Source organism: Archocentrus centrarchus, chromosome 10 (genome assembly GCF_007364275.1).
Source record: "Archocentrus centrarchus isolate MPI-CPG fArcCen1 chromosome 10, fArcCen1, whole genome shotgun sequence".
NCBI lineage: Eukaryota > Metazoa > Chordata > Actinopteri > Cichliformes > Cichlidae > Archocentrus > Archocentrus centrarchus.
The window spans coordinates 20,583,832-20,597,133 of NC_044355.1; the positions used below are offsets into that span (position 1 = coordinate 20,583,832).

Below are 13,302 nucleotides of genomic sequence, written 5' to 3' on the forward strand. Positions count from 1 at the left end.
ACACACACATAGGCACACAAAGTCTAGACTCTAGACAATATTTTAGTGGGCTTGCAGACTTTGTAATGCTATTTTAGATTGTAATGAGATGACCTTTGACCTCTGGATTCAAGCAAAAACCTCTCCAGAATAAATTAGAAGCCACTCAGTTCTGCATAACTTTTGCTGTGCGCCGGTCGATTTTTTTATTTTTATTTTTTTTAATCCTCTGCGTTATTCTCTTTTTCCTCTCTGCATCTTTCTCCTCTAGGTTTCTCCATACTGCAGGCCATCATGGAGGCAGCAGTAGCTAACAACTGGCAGGTGACCGCTCGCTCTGTTAGCAGCACAACAGACGCGGCGGAGTTCAAGCGCATCATTGAGGAGATGGACAGGAGGCAGGAGAAGCGCTATGTGATTGACTGCGAGGTGGACAGGATCAACACGATATTGGAACAGGTTAGCCTCCGAGCCTCAATGTACAGGCACGTTCATTACATCACCAAACGGCTACACTCTATATCAGTTTTTCTTTTCTTTTTTTTTTTTTCTTTTTTTTTTGCTTCCAGTAGTAGCATCATTTCCATACAAATTTAACTTGCAAAACAGCAGATATTAAAAAGTACCAAAGTTAATTTAGTAGCCTTCTTGAATACTACTTGAATCTGAGTACATGTCTTTAGCTGGGCTGGAAGACTTCTGTGTAACAAAACATGTGCATTTATGAGGCAAGATTTAAAAAAAAAAAAAAGCTGCATTAAGGGAAATGTAGGCTCTGTACATTGGGGTACTGGTTCATAATACTTAGAGTCAGGATATCTCTGTGTCTATATTAAAGCTTCTGAAATCAGAGATGATGTGCCACGTGAAAGGTGTCACTAGTGGTTAACCTCCAGAACTGTGAAGTTCCTCTTCACTGTATTTTATCAAGGTTTAATTCATTTGTTCCTTTTTAAATTTATTCCAGTTAATGTTGTTTTCAGTTGCAGAAGGCAGCGATCCCAACTTAATCAACATACTGATAAAATCCATCTGTCTATGGTTCATTATCTGAGCCTTTCAGGTTTTTGTGAATACTACAGCATGTTTTGCATGTGTGTGTTTTAATCATTATATCTAATTTTGGAACAAGGTAATAATTTTTTTCCTATACATAGTGAGTTAGTGAGTTTGGGACCACCTAAAGGCCTTTGAGACACAGCAGCAACCCTGCCCATTTGAAGAGCTCTCTTTGGTATTGTTTGGTTGCAGCGGCTGATGCTGTCTTATTTGAAAATCTTTGTGCACTGAAGCCGCCCAGCAGCCTAAGGTAGAGAGGTCTGAGAGTGAGCAGCCATTTGAAGAGACCACTGATGGTGCAGCCTTTTTAATCCTCTCCTAACAACCCAAAACCCCTCTGTTCCTCTATCACGTCCATTGCCTGAGGAGAAAATGAAAGGTCCACCAGTCCTTGTAGTAGGGGAAACACAATTACCATGAATAGATGAGTGGCTATTATGCCATGCATCTCCTTTGCTCACTTGCTCCTCTCCACCCTGCACCCCTTGCCTGCTGCTGCCTGCTTATAAGGCAATCAGTTCCTGAATTGGATTCTGCTCGTTAACATTCATTTAGATATTGGCTTCTCTTTGCCTCACAATATCCCCTCAATGACTGTTAGTTTCACTTGTTTTTTTTATGAATCTAATTTGATCCCAGAGTCATAGTTTAAAACAGAATTGCTTTTAGTATTAATTTGCTGTGTCTAATTTAATTCTCGAGCTGCAAATTTCCTCCCTTTACAATCCGGGGACTATACTGAAATGCATTTCCTCTTTAAAGTGAAAGAATATGCGTCAGCTTTTAAGAAAAGCTTAGAACACTCATTACAAATCACATGTGAGGCATATTAACGGTTGCGTTTTTAATTGCTTTTCGCCTGTAAACAATAATAAGGATGCGGGGCAGTAATCTGTTTGATGTTATTCTGTTCCTGTCTTTGTTCCCATTAATGAATTTGTTTTTTTTCCCGTTGATCTCTTTCCTCCTCAACATGCGACGATCATCATCATCATTCATTTTTCGGTCTTAACTCTTTTTCTAATATATAAAGGGGAAATGTAGCTTTTTGCAGAAGCTAACCTTCAAAGCAGCAGCGTGCACAGTTTCGCCCCTTGTTTCAGTGACAACCTCAGCGTGGGATTGTTTTTTTGTTAGAGCTAATTGAAATAATCCGGCTAGCTCTGCCAATATGGTTGAGTCACGAGGCATTCAGGGAAGCTGCTGGACTTCACTCTGCAGCTGCCTCCTGTCGGGCCATTATACATTGAAACAGGAATGGACTGTCTCCCATGAGGGCAATCATGCCAAAAATGGCACCCACTGTCTGCTTTGTGGTAAACCCACTGCTTCTACCTGCTGCAGTAGTTCTATTAACCAATGATTGTCGACAGAGAGAGTTTAATCTGTGGTGGACTGGTGGCTGAGTTTGAACAGAACCGGTGTGCAGGGGCTGGTGTCTGTGTGTTGTAATGTTGCTCCAATCTGTCAAGGTCACTGCCTGTTGAGAGAGGATCATGACGCAGAGCAGATCCAGCTAGCTGATTGCTGGGGGAAATGGGAATCAGTTCGGTGGCTTAGTTTTATGATTTCAGTGTGAGTAATCCCACTGCAGAATGGATGGTTTTTTTTGCTTTTTGTTTTGTTTTTTTTAAGCAGACAGTGATGTTCATGAAGTGTAGTTATCTAGCATAGGAAAGTCACAAACTTGCACAATTCAGTACAATTATTGCACAGAAAGAGAAACCTCTGTTACTGCTCATCATTAACACCATTTTTGTTACAGTTCCTGTGAATGCTCTGCTGGTTCACTCTTCCAAATATCAGTACAGTATAAAAGTATATTTATTCTATACATCCCTAAACATGTTTTTTTTTTTCTCAAAGGTTTGCTTTTTTACTTTATATCATTAGATTACCCGCAGATATAACATATCTATCATATTCCATCATAATTTCAGTATATTTATAGTTACTTCTTTTCTGTATTTCTGTATTTTAAGAGCTAATAACTGCTGCTCTCATGTTAATGCATCACAGTTACAGTTACACAGTCATGACACAAATCTGCACACTTAAAAATGGGTCATTGTGCACAATGAGTATTTGTAATATCGGTAGCTTAAGTACAGCATATTGTGCCATAGACAACTCGGTACTACAGTAAAATATACTAGAGTTCAGGGTTAGCCTACATATATTCATCGGCGTGTTAAGAGCATATTGTCTGAAGAAAATCAACAGCAGTGTGGGGAATTCTGCGAAGCAGTTATAATGTAAGAGTCAAAGATCTCTGTGTGCACAGTTCCATTCAGGTACCATCAGCTTTACAAACAGTATTACCACTAGTTGTATAGACACACAGCAAACAGACAGGTTAGCTGTCAGGTTACCTTTAAAAGAAAAAGAATTTGTTTGCTATGTAATATAGCTGCGCCTGAAGAAAATTGCTTATTATCTAATCAGAAATCATCTACTAAAATAGTCTTAATTATCTGCAGGTTCTTCTGAATAACTGACTATATAAAAGCAAAGGGGAGTTCTGTGTGTAGCAGCTTTCAGCAGCAAGGCTGTTCTGCTTTTTAAAAGCTTTAAAAAGCTTTGCAATATAACAAAACATATGAATAAGATTAAAAAAAGAAAACTTACACTTGAGAAGCCAGAAGGCCTTTTTTTCTTGATTAAATTACTATGATTAAATTGTTATTTTAAGCAGTTGCGCTCTCCTTCTGGAATCATAATCAATTAATTGACTTGCTTTAGCTCGTATACCATATTCTTGAAGGGAAGGAAGGTTTCTGCATACAAACACAAGATACAGAACGCGCCTCTTCTGCGGTCGGAGCGCAACCACCCACCCACCCGGCTGAACATCACTTTTATTCCCTTCGTTTTTCATTCGACATGATGTAAAAGCTTCATAAGAGAAGTATTTGCATACTGCTGCATCAGGCCGACTTTTGTTTACCTGTACGAGAGCTGAGTGAGCGTCCCTACAAATTTGTTTTGGGATGCTGAGGAGAATGCTATACCCGGGCCATTATCATTTTATGCTGTAACAACCACTCAGGATTTATCGTCTATAGGACTTCTCCATCAATGCTGCACTGCAGATAAATTAACCCTATGGCAATCCTTCCCTTACGACTAAAATATTAGAATCTCTGGCAGCTCTGCTCTCCTAAACATATCCAATCAATGTGTTTCATTGAATCGTCTAGGTTTATGATACTATACGTGGACCAAAATGTTTATGGTATTAAAGAAGCGCTGTAAACAAATAGTGATCATCTCTGTATTGCTACCACTTGTTATGATGGCAGTTTTAATTGTGAGTATATGTATTTCAGCCCGTGAGTGTATGCTTGTTTATGTGACTGTATGTGTTGTCATGCCTAATCTGATTCATCAGTGAGATTGCTCGTAGATCTATCAGTTTCTGTTCTCCTCACTGGCTGCCTCTTCTCCTGGGATTTCTGTACTGGAGTCTGCTCAGAGGCAACAACCTGCTCATCACTAGTGTAAAGAGAGGCAGGCAAGAAAAAAAAAGCAAAATAATAAAAAAATAAAAAAAACACAATGGCATCTTGGACAGGCCCAGGGCAAGCAAGCTGTTCTAAGACAGGCTGGCAATGAGCACCCTGCCAGCCACAAAGCTGCATTTTCATGCAGGAAAAAGGAAAAAAAAAAAACAATAAGAAGTGAAAAGGATTCAGTGAAAGAGCAAAAAACAAAACAAAACAAAAAAAGTAGGTGCATTTGGGGGATTTGTTAGAACAACATTTTGCTGCCTGTAGAGGCATTAAGGGTGGCCACATTGCCTCCCCACATGGAGAATTGGAGATCGTCCATCCGTTTTTCTGCTCCTCAGTGAAGAATTCTGAGAAAACCCACAGCTGGACGTATTATAGAATCTCAAGTCTTTGTGTGATATCAAATTTAAGAGAAGGGTAGGACATTTTACCATGAGAGATAAGAAGTAGTGGGAGAGGGAAAGAATGGATGACAGATCGCCAGCAGCAGACAAAAGAAAAGTGTCTGCAATAAAAAGAAGAGTCTCAATCAATGTTGTGGGTGACTCAGTGAAAAGCCAGGGATGACATATTGTGACATACAGGCAAACATGGATGTGACTGAAGGTATTAAAGAACGGAAGAAAAAAAAATATCTGAATAAATGCACTCTGACAATGTCAGAGTTACAAATAAAGCACCACCTTAAACCCTCCCCGGCATTCGACGTCCTTTGATTACTTTGCCCCCTTTTTTTTTTCCAAGAGATACTGCCTGGCATGTGAGTTTGCACTAACAGATGGAGGAGGAAACTGCTAAGAAAGTGAGCTAATCTCTCTACTGATATAAAAGACGCTTCTGATCTCAAAATCAGCTTGTTGTCCCCGTGTTGCTGAAAGAGGGGCTGATGGAAATATAACTGAATCCTTCCTGCTTGATGTAAAGCTAGGTGCTGCTTTCAAATCCCTGACACCAACCTTGGGTGTTCAGGGCCATTTACTAACCGCGATTATAGAATTAAATGGGATTAAAGTGTTATCATTAAAGAGAATGTGACCTGCTGACTCAACCAATGAATGAGAGGCTAAGACCCATGAGCTGTGACTGTGAGATTTGAACATGTTGCCATAACTGTATGTGTATAATATTGCAATATATAAACCAGAGGAACCCTTTCCACCTTATCAGTCATGCAAAATTACCTCGATCACTTTCAATAAAAACAGAGTAGGCCATCTTTCCCTTTTAGAGTTTTGGCACACAAGCATGAGGCTGTCTCAGCTACATTTCCAGTGATTTCTTCCTCCCAAGGTATCAAACTCTAAGTTGTTCTTGTACCTCAGCGCAATGATAGACATAATCATTTGAATATGAGTCAGGTGTTTCTAAAATGTTCCGCATTTGGGGGAAGGCCAACACTTGTGCTCTCTTCAGGGGCATATATCGCCGCTGCCAAGAAAAGCATCTCAGCCACAGCCGCTACTTGCTGTTAATTGGAGTGCTCCACTAAAAGCACTTCCACAAGCGCCTTGAAGTGAAAATGGGAGACCGAAGAAGGCGAAAGTCCTTTTACATCAAAGCATATAAAACTAAAATTCACCCTTCTGTCCCATCCTATTTGAAGTGGAACACTTAGGCATCTCTACCGTCACAAGATTATACAACGAGGTCCAGAAATGAACAATGGACAGTGTCACGCAATTTTGGCCACGTATACTACCACAATAGGTGTGAAATGAAGCAATCAAGATGCAGTTGAAGTGCAGACTTTCAGCTTTAATTGATGGGGTTGAATATAAATACTGCATTAAGAATTACAGGCATTTTTATACAGAGTTCTAAAGTACAGTCAAACTATGTCAAGATGCTTTGTGTAAATTTGCATTGCAAATTATTGTATGTTCAATTAGCCATTAGGTTTGCCACTTTGTATTGTTGGGATATTTAAAAACACACATGGTCAATATTTCTATGCATATTTGGGGAAAAAAAATGTGTGTTAGTCAATAAGCAGCAGGCTTGTCACAACACTGGAATTTAGGGCTGCAACTACTCACAGACATAATCGACAATGGCGACTATAAAAATAGTTGATGTGGAATTTTAATGTCGACGTGTCATATTCTAAAACCAAGTACAGTACGTGATTTTGTAATTGCAATACACTACAGGAAGATATGGGGGCAGTATTCCCTCCATTGTCTGCCAATAACAACAATACCAACGACGTAAAAAGTAACTGAACAAAATAAGGAACAGAGGAGGGTGGAGAAAATAAAAGAAAATGGAGACAGAATGTTGACACAAGGAAACAACAGGAAGGGAAACTAAACAAAGAAGGACCAAGACACGGGAACAACACAGACAGGAAGATAAACGAAGAGAAACCTGAATAACATGCAAATAACTAAATAGACAGAAACACAACCCGAAAAATACAACAAAACAAAACTGCACAAAAAGGAACTCAACCCACTGGGCCACTGGCCCACAACTATGACAGGGCAGGTAAGCTTGAAATAATCGTTGACTAATCAACTAATCCATTAAAAATTGACAGATTAGTCGACTACCAAAATAATCTTTAGTTGCGATACTACTACCCAGGAAGATCCTTGCTCCCACGTTATTGTTTTATTATCCAAAGCTGCTAGCTGCTACCTTAATGATAACATAGCAGATGGCTAATGTGGGTTATTGTGAATGGTTAAACTGCTAATTAACATGTGTGTGAACCAGATTAACATTTATGATAACTGTTTACGTAACAACTGTTTACAGCAGTTTAACTGTTTACATATGCTGCCTATGGTTAAAAAAAAAAACAAGTTCCATTTCTTTTTCAGAATTTTGTTTTTTAAAAATATTGTAAGCATCAGTTCTGGTGACATGAGACTGACAAAAAAACAAGCAACCAACATCTGACATTAGAGGAGAGGAAAACTCAGAATCCCGGGGTTACACCTTTAGGCATATCACATCAACATCTTGATCACCAGATGAGCAGCAGCCTTCCAGTCTGTGAATTTTAAATTTTAGCTAATGTCAACTCATCAGCCAAAAGGGAGACTGAAAATAACACATTTTAGCTTTCACTCTATGTGACTTACTCAGACTGACATTTAATATTAAATCACAGCACAGCAATGCAGCCACTATCACTAAAAGTGAGTTGCAGCAGCATAAGCATTAATATTTATCAGCTGTTGTTTCCTTACACCTATTCCTGTTCCTGAGTTTGGCTTTAGAGTAAAAATATATATTACTTCAAAATATTTTTTCAAACCCTTTGGTATGGTTTTTAAAATTTTGTAAAATTCTTATTACTTTAGGTCATTTGAAATTTGCATAATGACAGATATATCAATGAATGACCAGATTTCACATCATTGCTGTCAATGCTCCCTTTGATGGAGTATTGACTCTTTCGAGGAAGTTCAGCTGCGCCGTTTAACCCCCTTCCCCGACAACCCTTACTAAAAACACAGATCTGTACCAATTACAGCACATGGATTAGTTGATTGACAGAAAATTAATTTTAATAGTGCTTGCCTGTTAAATCAAACAACACTGTTTTCTGCTTTTAAAATGTGAGCCTCTTCCTTGTGCTTTGTATTCTTTGTTGAACAGGGTTTGTTTTTTTTAAATAATCTTAAAAAAAAAAATCATCATTCAGTTAAAATAATCAATCAACTCTTAAACTATGAAGACTAGATAAAGATTTATTTTATGAAGCCCCATAACAATCTACTGTATGAGGTTAATTATGTTACACATTCTGGGCTTTCATTGTTCAGGGAGAGGCTGAAAACCACTGCATCATTATTTGCTTGTCTTTCATGTGCCTCACAGTGAATGGTATGAGATTTTCAAACTCTGGGGAACATATCATTTTCCTTCTGTCTCTTCCTGTGTTGTGTGGCAAACTCTGCACTGGAAAGGTCAAACCTGGAGGAAGATGTTTAGTAGAAATGTGTAGCTGTAGTTTTGCATTTAGGGCTCTCTGTCTGGTAGGTCTGAAGCAGGCAGAGACTGGATGAGGGTAAAGTCAAGGTCATCCTAACTGTCAGGCTTTCAAGAAAACTCCAGTCTGCAAAATGCAGGCTCTCTTTCAGCAGCAGAACAAATGGCAGTGGGGCCAGCTAGTGGATCGATGTGCAAGAGGTAAAGTGTACTAAAAAGAGGAATTACTGAAGGGGTAAACACACCAAACGCACTTCTCTTCAGTGTCACTGGGACATGGAATAATTGGTCAGTGAGCTCGTGTTTGTGTGGATAGTGCAGTGTGTCCTCTAAAGATGGGGATCAACAACTAAATATAGTTTTCTAATATTCCAGGGTGTCTGTATTATCTGTGAAAGATAAAATTACAGCAGCCAAGTCAAACATAATGGTAAACAACAGCTCAATTTATTTTGAGGAGCAAAATGTGAAATTAAATATCACATTATTGTTTTCAGCATAGATTTACATAAAGAGTGTAGGCAGGTGAAAGAGCTAGCCCCGATTAAAGTCAAACAGCAAAACATCAACCAACACCTCTGAAGCTTACTAATTAATACACTGTACGCCATTTGTTAAAACTGCAACTGACTGTTGGTAGGTGGACTTAGTGAAAGTAATTCTTTCTATTTTTGTATATAGTGTAATGTAGTGAATGTCCTACAGAGTGAATGAATAACGTTAATGGGCAGACGTCAATATCAGTGTTCAAAATAACAATTTTGTAGTTAGCTGATAGTCAGTATCAATACTGATATGTTTATGATTTTTTTTGTCATTTACTCCCCTGGGAAACCAATCAATATTCATTATAAAGAGAACCGCGCTGTATTTTAGTTCATCGTGACAATATCTTTAAACATCTGCAAGCGCAAAATTAATGGGAAGCAGCCGATAAGCTGATAAACTGACACTGATAAAAATGACAGTAATGATACAGTATAGAGATAACAGTCACCAAGGCTGATGCTGATGTTCTGCAGATACAGTATATATGCACTGTGCTGTACACAAGTCCCTCATTTCTTTATATATTTATATCTTCAGCAGTAGTTCTCCAGCCTTTCTGAAGGTCCTTCAAAGTTTTTCTTTGAACATTGGAGCTTTTCCACTCATGTTCAGTCCAGTTCTTGCACCTGATCATTTTCAGAGTTTTTTTTTTTGTTTTGTTTGTTTGACTGAATCATCCAAGCATGAAAAAGTCACCTAACTCAAGGGAAGAACCAGGGTTGTGTCTACACATAATGGACAACTTAGTAAAGAACCCATTTTAAATGATATATTTAGGCACTCTGTTGCAAACAGCCTGTTGCAAAAACACATAATTCGTTCCAATTCCTTTAGTTGAAAAATGGCGAAGATAACACGGTTTTACAGGTATAAAATAGTACTTTTGCAACACGGTGATTCTCAAAGAGCTATTAGCTGAAAACTTGGCATCTCTCAGCATGGTGTGCAGTGTGTCTTTAAAAATTTTGAGGAAATTGGAGAACAAAAGAGCCTGAAAACTATCTACAGAAGAAGAACAGTGTCTGAAAGTCATGTCCTTAAGAAATAGGAGAAATCCAGCAAAGCCCTGACACACGAACTGAGAGATGATAAATGGACTTTTCTACTCTACATGAGCACTCAAAGCATTTTATGCAGCATGTCTCATTCACACAAGCACTTTCTATGTCTAAGTGCTTTCTATCTAACATTTATACAAATAATCACACTCCGACAAACACATCAGGAACTCAGGGTTCAACATCTTGCCCAAGGCTATTTTGGCATAAAGACTGGAGCAGGCAGGGATCGAACTACCAACCTTTGGATTAGTAGATGACCTGCTCTACCTCCTGAACTACAGCTACCCCAGAGATGCTTCTGGCCCTTCACTTGATGCAGCTACTCTTTGCCAAAGCCAGCTCAGAAATGTTCTCAGTGGAAAGGTGGCTGTCATGAAGCCATTCTTAAGGAAGGGAAACGGAGAAAAGTTTGAGGCATGCCAAAATACACAAGAACTGGACTGAAAATCAGTTCTTGTGGAGTGAATCCAAATGTCAAATTTTTGGTTCAAATCATCGTCAAGATGTACACAGGAGTTCAGGAGAGAGGTACAACAGTGAGCGTCTACAGCCATCTGTAAAACACGGTGGGGGCTCTGTCATGGTTTGGTGCTGCATTTCAGCCAGTGGCATCTGATTGGCTTAATTTTGCAACATGACAATGATCACACTGATCACTGCCAGTGCAGTAAACACATACCTGGATAGAAAAACGCACATTGGAACAGCATCAGTCATGGACTGGCCTCCAAACATTATTGAAGCAGTGTGGGATCATCATGACAGAGAACAGAACAAAGGGCCGCCAACATCCAAAGAAGAACTCTGAATGTCCTTCAAGAAGCCTGGAGGACTATTCCTGAAGACTACAGAAATTACAAGAAAGCTGCCGCAGAGAGTTCAGACTGTGCTGAAGAATAAAGGCATTCATACCAAATATTGACATTCAAGCTCATTAGAATTATATACCCTTATATACCCTAGATGTAGGTTTGGGTAGGTGTGTCATACCCAGCTCTACCCTTCAAGACTAATACAAACACACTAGAACTTATTTCTCCTTCTCCAAACTGATTAAGTATTGTTTGTATTAATACTGTGATATTACACAAATAACTCTCAAATGGACTTTTAAAAAGAAATTTTCATTTAACAATGAACTCTGTCCGTGTCAACTGGAGCAGCCAAGGGTCTTTCTGTCTGCTCAATTAAAGAGGTTGAGGGGAAAGGTTTCTGTACTCTGGCTGGAGGTTATGTGTATCACTGTCATCAGTGTCTCACTGCGCTCCATCCCAAGGTTGCCTTTTGTAGCTATTGCCAGGCTGGCTGTGAGCTGTAGGCTGCAGGCAGGTGGTGAGGTCTTTCTTTGCCCAGTTCCTGAGCAGGTGTGATGAGGCTTATGGCCAGAGTCAAGGTTAGCACACAGTGGAAAAAAAAAAAAAAAAAGAAAAAGAAAAGTGGAGCTGCTTTGTTTGTCCAACGGAAATGCAGCAGTGCTCAGAGTTCAAATTGGCTCATGAAGAATTACTCTGATCTGTCTAGCTGTGATTTCACTGCAGTAAAAGTGTTGCCGAGAGCTATTTTCATGAAGCTTTGTGTCACTTAATCATTAGAAGGAGATTGATGGATTCTAACAGTCGTCTCTGGCTATTTCTGTATTATAATCAGCTCATTTCTCCTTTGTTTCTATTTCCCTTTTTTTTTTTTTTTGGTTTGTACTTGTCTGTCTGACATTCTGCTGTGGTGGAAGTTTAAAGCCTTAATGATGGGGAAGCTGTCAGACCCACCCAAACAGTTTGATGGCATGAGTGAAAGGCTCTGTGTGTTTGCGCTCCCTCATGCACCACTGTGTGTCTCTTCCCTTCACGGACAACCTTCAAATGTCCACAAGGAGACAAGTGGTTTGTTTGTTTTTTATTTTTTCTATTGGGGGGGTGGGGGGGGGGAATACTCAGTCCAAGTGAGGGAGATTGTCTAATGATTTGGTGCTACTGCGTACCAATGCACACAGGTGAGTTAAAATGATGCCGCAATTGTATTTAATACAAGTAAAACTGTAAATGCTTTTTCAAAAATTTCTGTGTGCAAAGATGCAAAGATGCAAGAGTGCTTTTCATCACTCTCTCCTACTCTGCGGGAATGTCATAAACGATCCACAGTAACAAATATCCAACGTCCCCAGCCTAACACGCGTGCACAAACAGATGATAAACTGACAGTTTGTTTTTGTGACAGAGCCAGAACATGTGCAAACATGCTGATTTTGCTGTAAACTTGTGTTGCTCTGTTTGTAGAACGCAGATGAAAACTGAGACATGGTTGACAGGTTTCTGCATGGCAGCCACTCAGAAGTCCGTCCGCATAAGGCTGCAAACTCATAAATAACAGACCTCATGAGGTCCAGCTGAAAATCCTGTCCAGCATGTAATGCACAGAAAAGCCAGGGCTGTTTAGAGTTTCACTATTGGATTTATCTGCAGGGCAAAAAAAAAGAAGAAAATCTAGAATAAAAGGCAGCATATGGTTAGTACCACAGTGATGGAATGGCTTAGAACACCACTTACTATTTTCAGACAAACTGTGTGGGTTGAAACATGCTGTTATGCTCCAAAGGTGTGATATTTTCAAAGCAGTGAGAGATCTACATCTTACTCTGTCACTATAAATTCCTTTGAAACATCTTTCTACCTTATGTCCAGCAGTTACCCAGGACTCATATTCCAGCACCATGAATGACTTAAAAGTGAGCAGAATATTTAAGGATGTTCCATGTTGCTACTGTTTCTCTCTCATTATCAGTTCCTCTTTAATGAATACTTCCCCCCAACCGCTCCCCTTCTTGTTATTCCATAGAAAATTTGCTTTGTTTAAATGACGGCGGCATCCCGTGTGCTCGGCGGACGCTGCTGCGTTTACTGAGATTGCTGTAGTCACTTACATTAGCCCTGGTTCTTAGCTCTCATCTCATGGGTGGTTTACTGTATTGATGTTTTTCCTCCCATAGGTTGTGACCCTGGGGAAGAACAGCCGTGGTTACCACTACATTCTGGCCAATCTTGTGAGTAATAACTATGCAGCTCCCCTGGGGGTGGGGGGTGAAACCTGCTTTTTTCTGCATGGAGCTAAGTCTCAGCCTGGAGCGCAAATGTGCATGGACAATAAGTGGATTAAAGGCTTTTGTATAGGGCTGTATATAGTTTATATATATATATATATATATA

General features: G+C 39.5%; 1 protein-coding gene across 1 annotated transcript in view; it reads left to right on the forward strand.

Annotated features, from left to right (window-relative positions):
• The window catches only part of LOC115786450 (glutamate receptor 3), an 87,647-nt gene that overhangs the window by 47,703 nt on the left and 26,642 nt on the right, over positions 1–13,302 (forward strand). Inside the window, exons 4-5 of the mRNA XM_030738599.1 lie at positions 251–438; positions 13,086–13,139. Coding sequence (XP_030594459.1) covers positions 251–438; positions 13,086–13,139 — 242 coding nt within the window. The remainder of the gene's footprint in view (positions 1–250; positions 439–13,085; positions 13,140–13,302) is intronic.